The 17661-nt window shown below is 44.9% G+C and overlaps 1 protein-coding gene, 1 long non-coding RNA gene and 5 other non-coding genes across 11 annotated transcripts; all 7 read left to right on the forward strand.

Annotated features, from left to right (window-relative positions):
• Window positions 1-2669: 2669 nt before the first annotated feature.
• Window positions 2670-9509, forward strand: TUT1 (terminal uridylyl transferase 1, U6 snRNA-specific). Of its 2 annotated transcripts, XM_025174836.2 has the most exons (11): window positions 2670-2956; window positions 4021-4211; window positions 4599-4628; window positions 5137-5346; window positions 5477-5591; window positions 5678-5808; window positions 6008-6240; window positions 6500-6609; window positions 7084-7206; window positions 7459-7551; window positions 8162-9509. In XM_025174836.2, exons 1-11 carry the CDS (start codon window positions 2863-2865, stop codon window positions 9244-9246), a joined length of 2415 nt encoding a protein of 804 aa, XP_025030604.1. In that variant the 5' UTR covers window positions 2670-2862; the 3' UTR covers window positions 9247-9509. The 2 variants fall into 2 exon arrangements, with proteins under 2 accessions (XP_025030604.1, XP_007440958.1); XM_007440896.3 differs by lacking the exon at window positions 4599-4628 and having other exon boundaries at window positions 2671-2956; window positions 8162-9508.
• Window positions 9510-11366: 1857 nt separating this feature from the next.
• On the forward strand, window positions 11367-17456 carry LOC103059529 (uncharacterized). Of its 4 annotated transcripts, none has more exons than XR_456657.4 (11): window positions 11367-11411; window positions 12044-12081; window positions 12697-12728; window positions 13070-13118; window positions 13312-13338; window positions 13939-13982; window positions 14314-14390; window positions 14927-14975; window positions 16410-16471; window positions 16757-16879; window positions 17192-17456. It is a non-coding gene; the product is annotated as an uncharacterized LOC103059529 (long non-coding RNA). The 4 variants fall into 4 exon arrangements; XR_003086102.2 differs by having other exon boundaries at window positions 11369-11399; window positions 16410-16442; XR_003086101.2 differs by having other exon boundaries at window positions 11377-11411; window positions 16410-16442.
• On the forward strand, window positions 12502-12573 carry LOC112542299 (small nucleolar RNA SNORD26). The gene has a single exon (XR_003086104.1). It is a non-coding gene; the product is annotated as a small nucleolar RNA SNORD26 (small nucleolar RNA).
• LOC112542302 (small nucleolar RNA SNORD22) lies at window positions 14060-14186 on the forward strand. Its single transcript, XR_003086107.1, has one exon. It is a non-coding gene; the product is annotated as a small nucleolar RNA SNORD22 (small nucleolar RNA).
• On the forward strand, window positions 14443-14511 carry LOC112542300 (small nucleolar RNA SNORD30). The gene has a single exon (XR_003086105.1). It is a non-coding gene; the product is annotated as a small nucleolar RNA SNORD30 (small nucleolar RNA).
• On the forward strand, window positions 16191-16255 carry LOC148216363 (small nucleolar RNA SNORD29). Its single transcript, XR_015795567.1, has one exon. It is a non-coding gene; the product is annotated as a small nucleolar RNA SNORD29 (small nucleolar RNA).
• Window positions 16606-16676, forward strand: LOC112542301 (small nucleolar RNA SNORD31). Its single transcript, XR_003086106.1, has one exon. It is a non-coding gene; the product is annotated as a small nucleolar RNA SNORD31 (small nucleolar RNA).
• Window positions 17457-17661: the final 205 nt, after the last annotated feature.

Genomic DNA, 17661 nt, shown 5'->3' on the forward strand with positions numbered 1-17661 from the left:
GCCACACGTGGGCTAGGCAGAACCAGGTTTGTGCTGGAACCCTCTTTATTAACCAGAAAAGGTCAGAGGTGGGCAACGGATCCCTGGAGTGGAAAGCAAGACACTTTTAGGATGGAGAGAGAGGGGAGGGTTTGGAGGAAGCGACACAAGTTGACAAAGACCTTGGGAATGGCCAAACACAGGCTTAAACGCACCTCCTCGCCTTGCAGCCTTTCCCTGTGAAAAGAAACCATGGTGCGGGGAGCAAGGTGGTGGAAAATGACAGCCTCTTTCTCTAAGCCATGTAGGGATTCCTCTTCTGTAGGGATTCCTCTTCCTTTTCACCAAAGGCACAGTTGGAAATACAAGGCTGACCTGGAGTGGAAAGAAACCTGGAAGTTGGAACATCTCCCACCTCCTATTAGATTTTTTTTTTTTTTACCCTCCAAGCTGGGGTGGCTGAACATGGCTCCCTATGCACTAAAGTTCCTGTATGCATTTCTCAGGGTGTATGATTTGTTCCTCCTTTTGAAAATTAGCTTCAGCTCACTCCGTTCCTCCCTTTGCTGCATCTTGGGAACGACGGAAGAAATAAAGCCATTCTTATTGGGAAAGCAGCTGGGAGCGATGGGGGGAGAGTGCAGTTTTCCTGCAATCCAGTTTTGAGCACTGGCCCAACTCGTTTCTGGATTCCCAAATGTCTTCCTTCGCTTGGGGAGAAATGGCAGCGTTTGAACTATTCTCATCTTTGTTGGCTGTTGTTCCAATCTATATGAGTAAAATGCACTATTTTACACAAAAGAGGTTGAGTTCCCTCTTTGCCCCAAATTTCTCCCTATATTATACTAGTTGGATTGTTTGAAGGACATCCCCTCCAAAACAATCCAACTACTGAGGCCAGAGTTAAGGGGGAAATACGGATCAAAAATTTAACCTATGTTTTGCCAGATCTGCACTGATTTACCCATTCAAACCTGGCAATGTTTATACATAAAATTCTACATAGGAAAGCTTCATGCAAGGAACTGATGGGCAATTATCTCTGCATATTGATGCTGAACAACTGGAAGTTAGGGTTATACCTGCTAAAAAGTACATTTAGGTTTGTTTTCACGGATTAATGAGGGGGGGCACACATAAGGAAAGTAACAGCTATTCAATCTTAACTTTAAAATGAAAAACCACAATTTTCTCCTTGACATTCACTTCCTTCATTTCCCCCAAGGAAATAAGATCCCTACCATTGTTGCTGCTTGTGAGAATCAAGATAGGAGAACCAGATTCTTTTATTTTACCATGAAAAAATAGAGGGGGAAGTTGTAACAGTAACTTTATTGATATTTAAAAGTTCATTTGGGCCATTTATCCAACACCTTAATCCTGGTAGTTGGTTGAAACAAGCTTGATTTGCTTTCTGATTTTGTCTGAAGATTTCACAGAATCCTATACCTTTCCCAGGCACTTTTTATATTTAGTTTTGATTTTGGGTTATATTGATGGAATTAGGAAAAGTTTCCTATTGAGCACATCTGCATAGCCTTCTTGACAATAAAACCATTTACAGAGGGAAGCACATTTCTTCCTTATAAAGGAGGCAGAATTAGATTTTCTGTTTGGGGAGAAACTTGATCTGTTCTCAGCCTTCTCCACTTGTTTCTGATCTTCAGAAACACTCAGTTCTCTCTTCCCCAGGAGCAAATGTTAAGTCCCATGTGGTTAGGTCCCTTTTATACTTTTTCCCTCCAAGCCAGCTCTTGGCTGATTGGTGGCACCCTTGACAGACTCTGCTTTTTTATTGGTCTGTAGTTGGACCATGTCATTGGCCTATAAGTTCACCAAGAGGCCAATACCCACTGGGTTTTTGTGAGACAATTTCCCATTGGTGGATTTTTGAGCCATAGGATTTGTATATAAAGGAGAGTGGAACAAGCTCTACAGCATTCTTTGCTTTGTGAGTGGCTTGGTTGGAGGATTTTTATCCATACCTCTACTTCCTTTTGCAAAGCCTTGTGATGCTAAAGGAAAGCAAGGCTGAATCAAATTGAACTCAATACATTTATAGTTCCTTGCTCAACAGTATTTCTTGTTAAAATAGCATGTGTATCTATCTGTCAGGGAGGTCTGTTATTTCAGTTTATAGGACAGTAGGAATTCTCTCTCTGTTTACAGCTGTGACCTGCCCCATAGTTTGTGACTTTGGCACCTTGGACTATTTCACTCATAATATTAAGGCAGAATGGCTGGATTCCATCTGGTTTGCATCCCAGGAGATTGCTCGCCAGGTGCCTTCAAGTTCTCAAGCTAAAAACCCAGCAGCTTTTAATGCTGGCATGTCTAAATCAAGGTCTGATTGCTGGTTCCAAATTGGGCAGGGATGAAAAGCTGGGCGTGAGTTCAGATTCTGGTTTGTAAGAACAGCTGGACAGCTGCTGCCTATTAGTGATTTCCTTCTCTTAAAGAAGAGATGTTAGCTCAGATTTAATGGGGAAGGGGTTGGGGAGATAAATATTGACTGCAAATGCTTAAAAGTATTTACTTATTAAAAATATAAAAGCATATTTTTATATATATATATATATATATATATATATATACACACACACACATACATAGACACACACACATTATATATGTATTAAAATATATGTTAATAAATACATACTTTTATATTTATATTTTTAGAGATACAGATATATAGATAGAAAAGAAAAAAGCCTGAACCAAAGCAGGTCTTAAGTTGAAGAATAAGAGTTGTCACGTGATACGTTTGAAAGCTACGTCCGGCGGCTTTCGCTTTTTCCGGCGGAACCATAAAGATGAAAAAAGCTAGAGCGGCCTTTGTTTTGGGCGGAGCTTTCCGCGAAGGAGAACCAGCTTCCGGCCATGGAGATGGAGGGAGCAGGAACGCTGGGCGATGTCGACTCTCTGCCCCGCGGGGGCTTTCGGTGCCGTCTCTGTCACGTGACGGTAGCCAACCGTGAGTGGGGTCAAGGGTCGAGAAGGGTCCTACTAATGGCCCCCAAATCAAGCCATAAAGCCGAGATTTTAGGGCTGATGTTTGCACGTGGCAAGTTCTGACCGGGTGAAAACAGGACGGGGTGTAGCTAATGATAGAGAAGGGGCAGCACTCTGCCCATGGTCAGAGGCACTCTGGTTCCCTTAAAAAAAAAAAAGCCTGAATTTTGGCTCCTTTTCGGTTTTGCTTTGAACGCCTTGCTGTTTTTCACCTCCCTGCCTCCTTCCTTATTTCTTGTGCTTGGCGCCACTTTGCAGCCAAAAAAAGGACTTTGGGAAAGTTTGGCCTTGGTGGTCCAGCCCTGCCAATTGCATGTAGGATGGGTGGAGACCCTCCCCACACCCCCAAAATAACTTGCTGAAATTAGGGCAGTCACTGCCACAAGATGTGGCTATATATATATCCACTATAACAACAGCAATAATAATAATAATAATTTTTTTACATTTATATGCTGCCCAACTGCCAGCGACTCAGAGGCGGTAAAATTCTGAATTTATACATCAGACCTTTTGGGACCACCCAGGTGCCTCTGCTAAGTTTTCCTTACACCAATAAAGGAAAAAAAAGTTTAGGAGTCTCTTCCCGGCTGTTTTTTCAGCTTCCCAGTCTAGCCTACAATCCTGGGATATCTTGGTCGTCTCTCACAGAAGCACCAACCAGGTCTGATTTGGCTTAGCTTTTTCGAGGCTGTACAAGGCAGCTAATGGTGCTGCCTGGCTCCGTGAATTGGTTTCGATGCTGCCTGTTCTGACTTAAATTGGGCTGGAGATGGAGAATAGCATCTGAAAGAGTTATCGGAACCATTTCCTACAAATAAAAATAACATCATAAAATAGCTTAAGACGCAGTGAGCTGAGGGAGAACCTCAGACTCGGATGCAGAGTTTTTTAACTTTCTGGGAAGAGGGGAAGTTTGTGCGAGGTTGGAATAACTTTCTTTCGCTCAATGGAAGACTTTCCTTGTGGCTTAGAGAAAGGCCTTACCCAAAACGGCAATTGAACACTGTTGCTTTGATGCTTCAGAGCCCAGCCTGGATGATCACCTGCGCGGGAAGAAACACCAGCGCCTGGAAAACCTTCGTAGTGTCCGTCAGTCTCAGGAGCTCCGCAGTGTTTTTGTCAGCGGCTTCCACAAAGGGACAACAGCTTTGGAGCTGAGTGACTATTTCCAGACCTATGGGAAGGTGGTCAACGTGGTGATGGATAAAGATAAGGTGAACCTGTTACCTGTTTGACTGCATAGAATAAAGTAGAACTCAGTTGCAACAGTGCCGGAGTAAATCTTTATAGAATGATGCCTCTATTTATCAAAAATAAAAAGTCCTGCATTAAGTTTCATGTTCCTTCTTAAAAATGATAGAAGACAATAGATATGAAAAACTAGGCAATTTTACAGAAAGCAATACCATTTAACTATGGTGGTTTTTAATTTTTTGGAGCTTCCATAGGTCTTAATTCTATTTTTTAAAAGATATTCCTAACATTCAAGGAAGCTTAGACTACAGTCGTCTCATTTATCAACTGCTTCGTTTAGCAACTGTTCGCAGTTACGACTTTGATGAAAAGGTAACTTTGTGACCAGTCCTCACTTTGCTTTACAGACCTACGAAGATCATCAAAGGAAAGCTGAAGTAAGATCATAAGCACAGTTGTGGCTTCACTTAGTGACTGCTTCACTTAATGACTGAGTTGCTGGTCCCAATTGTTAAAGCAAGGACTACCTGTACAATCCTATTCTAGTTTACAAGGAAAAGTGAACTCAGCGGAACTTCTGAATAGATATTTTTGGAATTTCACTGGGATGTTTATTAATTTCATTTACTTTGTTATAGATAGGAAAAACTCCTGATTTATGTGAAGCTTATTTCCAATAAAGTATAGCAAACCTCTCACTAAGCATCCACAGGATTTGCTGCACATTTAAAAGTAATTTCACTGCCAGAATAACCCTACTAGTATGTTGTGATGTTTGCATAGGATGTTTGGAATGCTGGTGGATTCAAATAAAACACCATCTTGCTTTTAAGATGTTAACCTGCTGAGGTTGAACAAGTATTGAGGATTTATACAAATTTGATAAATAAAATAAATAAATTTGGCACAATTTACAAGCTTAATGCTCCTTTCCTCTTTCGGCAGGGGGTCTATGCAATTGTGGAACTGCAGGATGAGGAGATACTCCAGAAAGTATTGTCACAGCCGCAACATAGTTTGGGGGGCCAGAGATTACGTGTCAAGCCTCGAGAGAAGAAAGATTTCAAATACACCCCCCCAAGGAAACAAGGGTCAGCCAGGCGGGAGCAGCTGAGCCCCGAGAAGCTGGCACAGAATCTGTGCCAAGTGGAGGATGTGAGTTTCTCTGGAGGGTTTGGTCTTGGAAGAGGTTGGTAGGGAACGTACTGAAGAATCCCTCTCAGTGTGGTGGGTTAAGAGGAGAAACGTCATCTGAACCATGTTCCTGGTCCACTTCTTTCTGCAGGTAGATGCCCAAATGTCTTTGGTTGTGCAACTCTTTGAATTTTCCGAGAGTGAACAACGTCTTCGAGACTTGCTGGTCAAGCTCTTCCAGGAGGTGTTCTCTGAGTTCTTCCCAGGTAAAAATGCAATTTTTACCATCTGCTTCGATCAGATACTCTTAATGTTTCTTATTTTATGATGGGTCCCTCTCTCAAACACGCAGAATCGGCCATCCTTCCCTTCGGTTCTTCCGTGAACGGCTTCTGTGTCTCTGGATGTGACCTGGATTTGTTCTTGGATCTAGAGAAGACAAAAAGCTTCCAGGCTTCTGCCAAGGGAGCTGATAAGCCACAGGTGAGGATGTGGCTGGGCTGTACCTTGGTCAAATATAGATGTTTGCTTGTCCTCCGTGTCTCCCGTTAGGGCTGGGAAAGAGTCCTTAAACCCGGGAGGACCACTGCCAATCACTCAATGTGGAAATGAGTAGGTTGTGCCCCTGGTTCACCTCTGCCTGAGATGGCTTGATCCAATCCCAGTTCGTTTTCTTTTTCAGGCAGAGGAAGAAGCTTCTCCTGAAACGGAATCTCGGTCGGAAGATTCAATTTTGACTGATATTGATCTGGTCACAGCCACAGTTCCTGAAGTCCTGGAGCTGGTGGCCACCGTGCTACAGAAGTGTGTGCCAGGAGTCCATAACGTCCAGGTGGTGTCCACCGCCCGCCGCCCAGTTGTCAAGTTTTGCCACAAGGAGTCCGGCTTGCGGGGTGACATCTCCATAAACAACAAGTATGGATTTAGGGTCTAATAGTGTTTAATAAGAACCCAGCCTGTCCAGCAGATGATTGAACCAAAAGTTTCGGGGCATAATTGCGGAGTGCCAGTTTGATCTTGTGATCAAGACTGAGCTGGACTAGAAGCGTGGAAACTTGAGTTTAGGATTTCAGGGGGAAGTTGAGAAAGTTGCAGGAACCTTGGCTGTACCAGAAGCGGCTGTAGCTTTGTGTAGAATATCCCAATTTATGCTCCAGTTTCTTCTCCTTGGCAGGTTGGCTCTGTGCAACACGCGTTTCCTGCAGTTTTGCACAGAAGCGGATGAACGAGTGCGGCCTTTGGTCTACGCTGTGCGCTACTGGGCGAAGCAGCAAGCTTTGGCAGGTAAAATGGAAAAACAGGTGGGCTTGATGGAAGGTGGGTGTGGCAGCAGAAAGAATCAAAGCACCCTCCTTTGGGGGCGCAATGGTAGCGGGGTGGTGGCAGATGCAGGAGCATAAATGAGCTGATGTAAAAACCGTAGACAGTGTAGGGAGACGTAGCATCCATTCTAAAGCGAGAGCGGGTTGAACTGAATCCTAATGACCCCCAAGAATCTTGAGTAGAGAGGATTCCTTCCTATTATCTCCTGTGTGGTTCTTTTGAACCCAAGATGCCAGAATTCAAGCAGGGACCTTCTGTGTGAAAGGGACACGCTGCTGGATGGATTTTGGAAAGTTACAATGGGATGTAACCCTCCTCCCACAAATATATTCCTCTGAGCTAGGAGGAATCAGAAGCAAGTTCTCAGTTGTGGAAGGGGGGTAGTTGGGCCTTTCTTTTCCTCTTAATACCCCCCCCCCTTTCCTTTTATTGCAGGGAATCCTTTCGGTGGGGGCCCTCTTCTCAATAACTATGCTCTGACCTTGCTGGTGCTCTTCTTCCTACAGACCCGCAGCCTCCCCGTCTTACCGACAGTTGCGCACCTAAAGGATCTTTCAGGTTAATATCTCCACGCACAGATCTCTTGCCTTGAGATTGAGAACTCATTGGCTTCTACTGAGTTGTCACACTTTCTGGATTTCTTTTCATGTTAATGATGTCATAGGCACCATCCCATTACCAAAAATTGTACCAGAATGGCGTGGAAATAAGACAAAAACAAAGCAAAACCAGAATCAGATTGAAGATTCTGATTTGGGTCTTTGCAGACTGATTTTTCACCCATTCCAACCTCTTTTCCTTTCTTCCCAGATGATGGGGAACTGACCTTGGTGGATGGTTGGGACTGCACTTTCCCTAAAGATCCAGCCTTGCTGAAGCCTAGTGGGAACCCAGAGAGTCGCTGTGAGTTGCTACAAAGAGCTTTCAAGTTGCAGCTATTTTTTTAATGCAGATAGTCCTCGTCCTACAACCATTTGTTCAGTGATCGTTCGAAGTTACGACGGTGGTGAACGAATGGTGGTCATGACCAGTCCTTGGAGTTCCAGCAGTCCCGGCACCCCCGTGGACATGTGATCGCAATCTGGGCGCTTGTCAACCGGCTCACGCTTATAAATGGTTGCAGTGCCCCGCGATCATGTGATCGCCATTTGTAGCCTTCCCTGCGGGTTTTCCCAGAAAATCAATGGGGAAGCTGGCAGGGAAGGTTGCAAGTTGCTGGGGTAAGTCTCCCCCACCTGTGCACCCTCACCCAGACCCTCTGTGCTTGCGCCAGCCACTTGTGCACCCTTGCCGTACATTCCACACCATCTTGCTTGCATCCTCTTGGTCCTCTGTAAGCTGTTTCACACACCCCAAGCCATAAGGGGCTGAACAAGCCGTAACTAAATTGCCGTGTTCACTCAGAAGGCTCAGCCATCAGTGCTGAATGACAAAGCACAATGCTGTACAAACTCCAAATGAGAGCTTAGGCCAAACCCAGTTACTAATACTAGCTTTGTCGCCTTCATTCCAGGCTCCCTTCTGGCAGAGTTCTTTCACGTCTTCGAAAGTTGCAGTTTTTCAGGCTGCGTGATCTCCCTGCGGGAGGGCCAGTCTTTGCCTCTCTCCGATTTCCTGTTATCCGAAGCAGGTAGGAAATTCAAGGTGGGCCCCATCAACCTCCAGGACCCTTTCGAGCTGAGCCACAACGTAGCCGCGAACGTCAATGAGAAGACAGCTCTGCGTTTCCAGCGCTGTTGCCACGACGCTGCGAAATACTGTCGGAGCTTGCAATACCAGCGTAAATCCAGCAAGGGCAAGATCTGGGGGCTGGTCCGCCTGTTCCAGCCAGGCGGCCCCCAAGCTGCCGAACGGCTTGTCATCAGCCTCCCCTTGACGCCGGCGGCACAGTCTCTCTGGTCCCACAAGGAGCTGTACCAGAGTAGGGATTTCCACCAGCTCTGGTTTCGGAGAGTGTGCGCGGGTATCTCGTTTGTCCTGGAGCACGTATTGAAATGTAGCTGCTTAGAGAAACCGCAGGGGCTTGGGGAAGAAAGGGAAGCCGCTGGAAGTGATCCAGAGGAGGAACAACTGAAAACAAAAACTGAGCAACTGTCAGTAGGTTCCAAACGTCCGCTAGACGTGGACGATGAAGGTGCGTGTTCGCCACCTCCTAAGAAATCACGACCTGATAGTTCCCTTCCCACCACGGAAAGCGTGACCTGGAACTGCGCCGTCTGGCACCATGTCTGGTTAGGAAGGCGCCGTATCCGGCGACAGTTTTGTAGCCCGGAACCGGATCCCAAACAAACAGCAGATCCCCTGGAGCTGGAGGCAAAAGTATCGGAGGCCATTTCTCAACAGGATGGGGAAACGAGGTCTGTAGACCCTCTGTTTCGATTTGCGGTTTGTGCCAGAAGCGGGGACGGCGGTTCTGCGGATCAAGATACACATATTAGCCTGAGCTTCACCCCAGGTCCTGAGCAGGTCGCTGTTTTCCAAGATTTTTTTCATTTCCTGCAAGGTTTTCTGCCCCGAATGGTAGAGCAGCACCTGACAAGCAAGCCCTCAGACTTACGTACACCAGAAGGCAACTCTTCTCAAGGGGATAGTATTTGACCTCCATTACACCATGATAGACTTCTATATTGATATCACGTTTTCCATTCTTGCTACTGGTGAGAATAAAAGGAATGGAGAGAAAAATTGTAACCTGTTTCCTTTGCATCTTCAGTTATTGAAGTTAATCCGATCGCTAAACCTCCTGGCAGAAGTTACAAATCAACTCCAGTGCCAATAAACTAAGGAGTAAGGTGGTTTCTGTAATCACTGGCTAAAACATCATTGTGGTACCAATTTGCTTCTCCCTTAAAAAAACTTAATCTGACAGTGAATTTTACGGAGGAAGTCGGTGTTTTCTTTCTGTGTCCAACATCATCTGTGATGTTGGTGGTTCAATTCTGTCCCATCTTCAGCTCCAGATGTTGCACACATCTTGTCGCGTCTCCTTTCTCCAAAATCCATGTCAATGCAAGGCAGCTTACATGGTGACTAATAGATTTTCCCAAATTCCACACGCCGTAAGGATTGAATGGCGCATTTTGATTCAACCAGATTCCCTTTATAGTACACGCCAGTCTAGATTAAAGGGGTAAACGGAGCATTTCTCCCCAGCTACTACTAATGGCTATAAATGAAGATACCTTGACTTAATCTTCTTGTTCACTAAAAATAACTCTTTAAACATCATCACGGTAGTCACGCTGTTAAAGCAGCGGGAAAAAAACTAAAGCAGTTCTGCTCTTTGTTTTCAAGGGTTATATTCACCCATGATGCAAAACCAGGATTGTTGGTCACAGTTTGTTCAGGGAGCCCTATCGTTGGCTTTCAGATTACCCAAACTAATGTCTGATGACCAAACCTCAACTACACAGAGTGGTGTTATGCGTGAACTAGACTCGTATCCAGTTATGGAGAGCGTAGGTAACTCGGGGTCAAATGTTTGGTGGCTTTCCTGCAAATGTTTTATTACCAGCCTCGTTAGCCTCATCGGTGCGGGGTTGTTTTTGTGGAGGGAAGGGAAAAAATCACTAAAAGGTAGCAGTATGTATGCAAACGCTCGGTTAACCCCACAGTGAGGTGGGCGGTGACAAATTTGAAATATAAATAAATAAAAATTAAATTAAATTTTGCTTTTCTGGTTGGTGGAAGTAGGGATCATTTTCTTTCCATCTCACTTATTGGGGCTGAGCATTCTCCCATGGAGGACAGTTGCCAGCTCTCCTATTCCAGTGTTTTGAACCTTGGCCACTTGAAGATGTGTGGACTTCAACTCCCAGACTTCCCCAGCCAGCTGTTGCTGGCTGGGGAATTCTGGGAGTTGAAGTCCACACATCTTCAAGTGGCCAAGGTTCAGAAACACTGTTTTATTCAATCTGTAGCTCTTCAGTTCTGCATCTCCCTCCCCCTCCACAGTTCAAGGCTCTCTCATGACTCTTGCAACAATTCTTGATTTAGAAAATAGAGAATTGGTGGAATAACATGAATGGAATAATAAGGATTGGTGGAACAGTCACAGCTTTAAACACAGGGTTCAGATGGATCCGCCTAGGGTGGTCTTCTAGTGGGCTAAAAGCCATTTCGCATGGGCTTGGGGGCACTCTGTACATGCTTAGGGACACTTGCTTGGAGAACGTAGAAAGGCGACTCCCCTCTCCCCGCCCGCCATCATGTCAACTACGCATGCGCGGGCGTACGGCGGGTTCTCAGTTCCGTTTCTGCACTGCTCCGCCCTTTCGCGCGCTTTTTTCCCGCGCTGCAGTACTACTCATCGTAGAGTTAAAAGAATAGACGAGGCAAGAGACGACCTTCCGGGACTAGGCCAAAAAAACCTTCCATCCGACGTTAACGATGGCCGCCATCGACCATTATATTTTCAAACCCTGTACCGTTGTCTTCTCATCTGCTATCCCTCACAGTATGGAGTGAATGTGAATGACGCGCAGGTAGCCAAATATAAGGCAACATCTTTTGAAAAGATGTTTATGAAACATCTTTGACAAGAAGGCAGGATTCCAACCTCCTCTTTTAGTATCTCTATAGTCACGCGTACCCTCAAAGCCTTCGCGAACGAGACCGCCTGCGCACTAAAGGCTTTAGAGGCTTTCCTCAACGCCATTGGAGGGGGCGGGGGGTTTCCCGGCGTTCCCCGCGGCCCTTGACTATTTAACTCCTTTGCAGCCGGTCCCTGTTTCTTTCTCGAAGAGACTCCGGTGAGTTGCTAGGTGGGTCTTCTGAATCCAACGCCATCCTCGGCCTGCGGGAAGATTAGGCCCATCCCGACCAGGGGAAGCTCTTTCAAACTGCCCTCCTCGCCTATATTCGCAATTAGGATCCACTGGGTTGAAAAATCCAGTGGGGAGGGGCGAGGCCAGTGCAGGCAGCAAATGAGATCTGTGCAAAAGAATCTTCACTGGGGAAGGTTGAAATGCTGCGCGTGACGCCTGGCAGGCCTGACCCTCCAAGCTAATAATTAAGCATATGTAAGATTATTCCTTGGGCGATAGGAGAGGGAAATGCAATCTGACAGAGGCGTCCAGCTAGTATTTGCAGTGGGTTAATTTCTGCTTTATTTTTGCAAACTCCTTTAAAATGCTAGGTGTTTATAAATCCCTAAGAAAAGTTGTGCACGTTGGAAAAGCTAACCAGTTTTCAATTTGCAAGCCTCGTATGGATGGTGCTGTTTTATAAAGCGGAGTCTCTTGCTGATGAAATTACACAGACCTGTTCCGAAATGTTCTGTGAGGATGTTTTTATCTTCTGAAAAGACTCCTGCCTCGTGGAATCCGTGGCTGGGCAAAACGTAACCAATGTTCGATAGTGCTTATTAACTAGTTTTTATTTTATTTTTCTCTAGAGTCTGGAATGGATCCGAGTCTGCAGCTCGGCTTTCAGGTGAGGTGGGCTTTTTAATGGACACGCTGGGTTGAGAATTTGATTATTTTTAAAAAATGGAGCAAATACTGGATTTCCCCAGTTCTTCCGTGGCCGGCACGAATTTTGCTATTTTGTCTAGCAACTGCAATAGGAAAAGGGTATGAGAAAGGGGAATTGATTAATCCAAATCACGGATTGAAAAGTCACTGTCTGTCGCAGTTAATATCTGAAATTAGATGGGAGAATTGTCAAAAAAAAATGGAAGAAGTGGCTAATTTGGAGGGGAATGAATGAGATGAGGAAGTCTCACTAACTTAATAAAAGTGTTTTAAATGTTATATGTGCCAGCTCTGCTGATCTGAAATTTGAACGGTCCAAAAAGAGCTGTTTACTTAAGAGATGATCTGCAGGAGTTGGTATGAAGGTGGGGGAAAAATGCTACAATGATGAGATCCAGAACTCTCTCTTTCTGAGATTTCAGTGGAGAAAACTTATTTACTTCTGAGTAGCCCCAGGGATAGAAAAAGGCGAATTGACCAACTGTAATCCCCAAATTATTGTGTAATATAGGGGCTTTGTGAGGCTTGCATGGCATAGAAAATATATTCATTTTCCCCACGCCTTGTTTTGCAGGCACGAGCAACGCTGAGGTACCTGCATTACATGTAAGTAACTTAAAAGTGCAGAATGTCGATTTCAAATGTTTTTAAAGCCGTTTTAGTCTTGCTATTCATTTTTCTAGTGGCTTAAGAGCCAAAGGCCCGCTAGAAAAACGAATAGCAAGAGTAAAACTGGCATAATAAAAGGCAGGAAGAATCTTGGTTGCTAGTTATCAAAGATAGGTAGTCTCCTTCCTGCGTTCAGTGATGTGTATAAGACAAGCATATATCTGATTACAGGTGATGTTTAGTTAACTGTCTGAGAACACGCAGGGTCCTGACTTTAGGCAGGAGGAGAGAAGCTTGGGGCTGAAATGTGTAATTTCTTAGAATTGTCTTTGTTTCAGGGCTCAGGGTCTCGAACCAGGATCGGCATGCTCCACGGAGCTTTTACAGGTAAGTTTGGAGGGGGGGTGTCAGTTGGGAGAAACAATCTTGACTTCGGTGCTAGAAATGATGACCTCTGTTGTTGGACGACTTCAGTCACATGGCAATTGAGTTACCAAAGCCCTGATCTGCCATGCTTCTATCGCGTGAATATTTTGCTTGCTTTTCTGTTACTAATTTGGCTTTTCTTAATATCCCACAGAGAAAGAAAGACCCACTTTAAAGAAAGGTGAGTGCAGGGACGCTGGAGCAGTTTTTTTTTAAATTAAATAAATTGGCTTAAGGATATTCTAATGAGTTAATGGTGGATTCTGGCTGGGTCTTTCAGTCTGTATCTAACCCACACCAGTTTGGAGAAGGCTGAGCCAGCCATTAATGCTGTACTGCAATTATTTTACTGCAAGGTAATTATTAAGTAACAAAGCCACCTGTAAGAATACAAAGCCTGTATCCTCTTTGAGAGCTTTTGGTGGGAGCACCAGAACCCCCTCCCAAAGCGGCCACTAAATTATAACTTGGACTGGAATAGAAGAAAATGGGTGATTCAGAAGGGAGGCATCCCCATGATCCTGATTTTAAGCTGAATCCAAGTGACAGCTTTGGCCCAGAAATGATTGCATGTTCCATTCTGGTGAAAGAACGATGCTTTTCTACTCTAATGCTCCTTCCTGTGTTGCTGTTGATCAATATCTCACTGGCCCAGCCTGAACTCGTAAGATGAAGCAGTCTCTTTGGGTTTGAGAACTCAGCAAGACTTGGAGGGGGAAGGAAGCAGTGCAATTATGGAAGCTTCTGGTTGCCTTTAATTTCTTTTCAACTTGCATTTCAGGCCTGGAATGGGAGCTGTGGCCTTGAAAAAGCTTGCACCAAATGGTGAGTGGTTTTGCTGCAAGTGAACTGCCTTTAGTTGGAAGGAAAGGTGGGGGTCTTTAAAACTCGGTGGATCATTGTCCCAGTGATGAAATCCTTTGCGTCCTACTGTCTGTTTTGGGGCCAGAACCTGCAAAGGTTGAACCCACTGGCACCGGCAGATGGAAAAGAGGAAGATCTGCTACAGAAGGAGCCGTCTGATGGGACCTCAGTCTGATAGTTGGAGAGTAGTTAATTGCCTTGGGGGCATTTTAATTGCTCTCGCCTCCAAGAAATGCTTCTGCAGTCTAATTCTGTGTCCTGCTTTTGACACGATGATTATTTCTTTTCGCAGCTTCTAAATTGGAAGTCACCTTTTTGGAGTATTGAAAGATTGAAAGTATGAAAGATTGCTCATTCTGGGTCTCCAAAGTAAGTTTGCCAGCAAACCCAATCTATTCCTGCCAATTTGCCCAGTTCCCACTGACCTGATGATCTCTCTTGGAATCTCGTTCGGCTGAATGTTGCTGTTGAGAAACGGAATCTGAGCATCAGTTGGGAACAAGGCTAATCTGGAGGTGGTGGGGAGTAAATGGTGCCCCAAATCTTTCTCTTCTTCTGGCCTTTGGTGTGCTTTTTTGAGTCTGCTAAGCGGTGTTTCTCAACCTTGCCAATTTGAAGATGTGTGGACTTCGACTCCCAGAATTCCTGCTGGCTGGGGAATTCTGGGAGTCGAAGTCCACACATCTTCAAATTGGCAAGGTTGAGAAACACTGCTTTCGAGTCTGTAAATTTGGAGTGAAAATTCATGCGTGTGTTTTCCTTGTTGGGGGAATTTCCAAACCTTGAAGCTGGTTCTGAATTAAATTTGAAGGCTCTGCTAGCAACAGGGTTGTTAAGTTATTAACGTCCCGAAATTTACCTTGGGAGTAGATCAATATACGTTAATGATAAATTATTTCCTACAGAATGAAGAAGCTGGTTACGGTGCTTTCCTGTATGATGGGGAATAAACAGGTAAGAAACTCCTCAGGCTAGTCTTACCCGGGGTCGGCAAACTACGGCCCGTGGGCCAAATCTGGCTTAGTGCCTGTTTTTTGTACCGCCCACGAGCTAAGAATGGGTGGGCTGGTGGGTGTGGATTCCCAGGCCTCAGTCAGGTTCCTGGGGCACAGAGCAAGGCATCCTGGGTGTTGGGGGCCTATTATTGCTTCCTTGCAGGCAGGTTGGCATTGGCCCTCCCAGGAAAAAATGCTGACCCCTACTCTTATCTATGGGGGAGTCTGCTTGGCTGATGCAGCTTCCAAACTATCTCTGCCAGGATGCTCACAGCGCTTAGCAGATTGGAGTTCTGTTTCACTAAGCCCAGATGTCCCAACCCCCTTTTTGTGGGTCAATATATTGGCCTGTAAAATGTTTAAATGAGAGAGCAGTCCCCGCAGCCACACGTGACCTCTAGATGGGGGTCTGTGGATCCCAGAACTAATTTTATTTAATCTCTCAAAAACTAGCAGAAGCTTATGATAAAGTAACCACAGGCAACTAAAGGGGGGGGGGCAGAGACACTCACTGCATATAGCACAGGTTTAATTCATTGTTTAGGAATTGAACAGTGTGACGTTGCTCTGAAACTGGAAAATTGGGTTGTCTTGTGAAATCACTTGATTTTTCCCCCACAAAGATCAGCTCTCAAATCTCAGAATTTGGGGGGATTGGTGAGCTTTTTGCCATTTTTTACAATTAATCTTTTTTTTTTGGATGCCCGCCAGCGATTCCTGGGCCATGAAGTGGGAGATGCAACTCTAACGTATTAACCCCTGCAGCTTTGGCTGAATAGATAGACTATAGGATAGGGGTATTCAGGAAACCGGTTGTATAATTTGGAGGATCCGGGCAGACTTTCTGGAACTTGAACAGAGTTAACCAAGCTGAGAAAAAATGGCCCTTGGAGAGAAGACCTGGAATGGTTTTCCTCCATCTTGGCAGATGGGACTTTTTGTTTAGCCTAAAATAACTGGTTATTTGGTGGTTTTGCCAAATATCCTCTGCTTTTAGCCATGACTTACAAATGACATATGAACTGGATCAAAGCCGGTTCAAACGAACATGCCATAACCCAATCAAGAGGGACGAAAATCCTTCCTGCCAGGAGGATGAACTCGACCAAGTTCAGCCCTTGTTTCCTCCCATAACTGACCCGTGTAGAATGGGCATCTTCGTTGCCTGTTGCAGTTTTGATGATGAATTTAACTAGCTCACTTTGAATGAAATGAAAACATTTGGAACAGCTGAAAAACTGCACGTGGTCCGGGTTTTCTAAGTTGGATTCCTTATGGGTTGCTGTTGCGGGGTGATGGACTTGGGGAGGTCGGGCTTGCGTGTTGCTCGCTGAGTGAGATGGGCGGTGACTAAATTTGAAATAGAAATAAATGTTGCTTTTTCCTCCTGCAGAAGAGAAATTGGAAGGACCACCCCAAAGCATTGGTGAGATGATTTTCTTGCCTAGAGTCAAGGTAATTGGGGGAGAACAATCCTGCCTGGATTCATACATCTTGCTAAGTCACAGAATGGTTCATTTGGGCCTGGCACTGTGTGGTTAGTGGGACGTGTGAACCAGGCTTTTGTGATTTCACTGATGTTTGCCCAGCTGGCTCTTAATGATGAAATCCTTACCGCCCCAGTCTGATTCCTGTGACTGAGTGGTCCCTCTGATACCCCAAAGCCAGCTCTGCTCTGGGTCAGTCCAGGAGTTTATTGACTGCCTTCCATCTTTACACCTTGTACTTTTTCTTTTTAAGCTTGGATTGAATTCACACGGGGATTCCCAGTATCCTTTCTCTGTGATCTAGCACAGATGGCTCCTGGGCTGTTTTGCTGGACCTTTAGAGCTTCAAATCTACTGTTAATTCCATATCCAAGAGGTGAGAGTCCTTTTGTTACACCAAGCATCCTGATAAATAAATATGATTGCTTTTTGGGAAACAGGTTACCTTGAATGTGTATTTTCATAGTCCATTTTCTCAGATGGACAGGGACATGTGATTTAATACAGGGGTTTTTCTTGGGTTCTGGTGTGCCCCCTCCCCAGTTCAAATCTCACAATCTTTCTATTCCAAGAAGTTGTCATTAACAACACTGATCTTTGAGGCTCAACATGCTTTGAAACTTACAAATTACCTTAGCAGCTCCTCAATTTTAGATCACTGTATCTTCTTCCATCTCCCTAAATGCAGGTTCAAATGGTCGCCCTGAAGACTGTTTCGAAAAGAATACGCAAGCCGTCGACTTGCCCTGCTGCTCAGGTGGAAAGAAGGATTTTGGTTTTGCTGGGCTTAACGGAGGAATAAAAAGCTGAGAGAGAATTTCTCAGAGATGTGAAAGGGTGATGATTTGGAATATGTTGGAAAAAACGTATTGGCAATCAGTATGGTAAATTTCTTTTTAAAAACTACAAAATTGCTGTTAATAAATATACCAGTTTGAAAAAAATGGTGTAGGTTTGTTATTCCCTTGCTACATGGAGTGGAAGCCTGTTCAGGTGGAGGTTTTTTACGCAGGGTTCCTCAACCTTGGCAACTTTAAGACAGGTGGACTTCAGCTCCCAGAATTCCCCAGCCACTGGTTCTGAAACTTGGCAACTTTAAGACATGTGGACTTCAGCTCCCAGAATTCCCCAGCCACTGGTTCTCAAACCTGGCAACTT

Source organism: Python bivittatus, unplaced genomic scaffold (assembly GCF_059951505.1).
Source record: "Python bivittatus isolate LINGU-HERP-01145 unplaced genomic scaffold, Pbiv_v1 ctg000180_np1212, whole genome shotgun sequence".
NCBI classification, from domain to species: domain Eukaryota; kingdom Metazoa; phylum Chordata; class Lepidosauria; order Squamata; family Pythonidae; genus Python; species Python bivittatus.

Bases quoted from the DNA above. Each gene is read 5' to 3' on its own strand.
- TUT1 (XM_025174836.2), top strand. From the start codon at position 2,863: ATGGAGATGGAGGGAGCAGGAACGCTGGGCGATGTCGACTCTCTGCCC. The intron at 5,809-6,007 runs GTGAGGATGTGG...TTTCTTTTTCAG, and splicing joins AGGGAGCTGATAAGCCACAG to GCAGAGGAAGAAGCTTCTCC. The intron at 6,610-7,083 runs GTAAAATGGAAA...CTTTTATTGCAG, and splicing joins GAAGCAGCAAGCTTTGGCAG to GGAATCCTTTCGGTGGGGGC.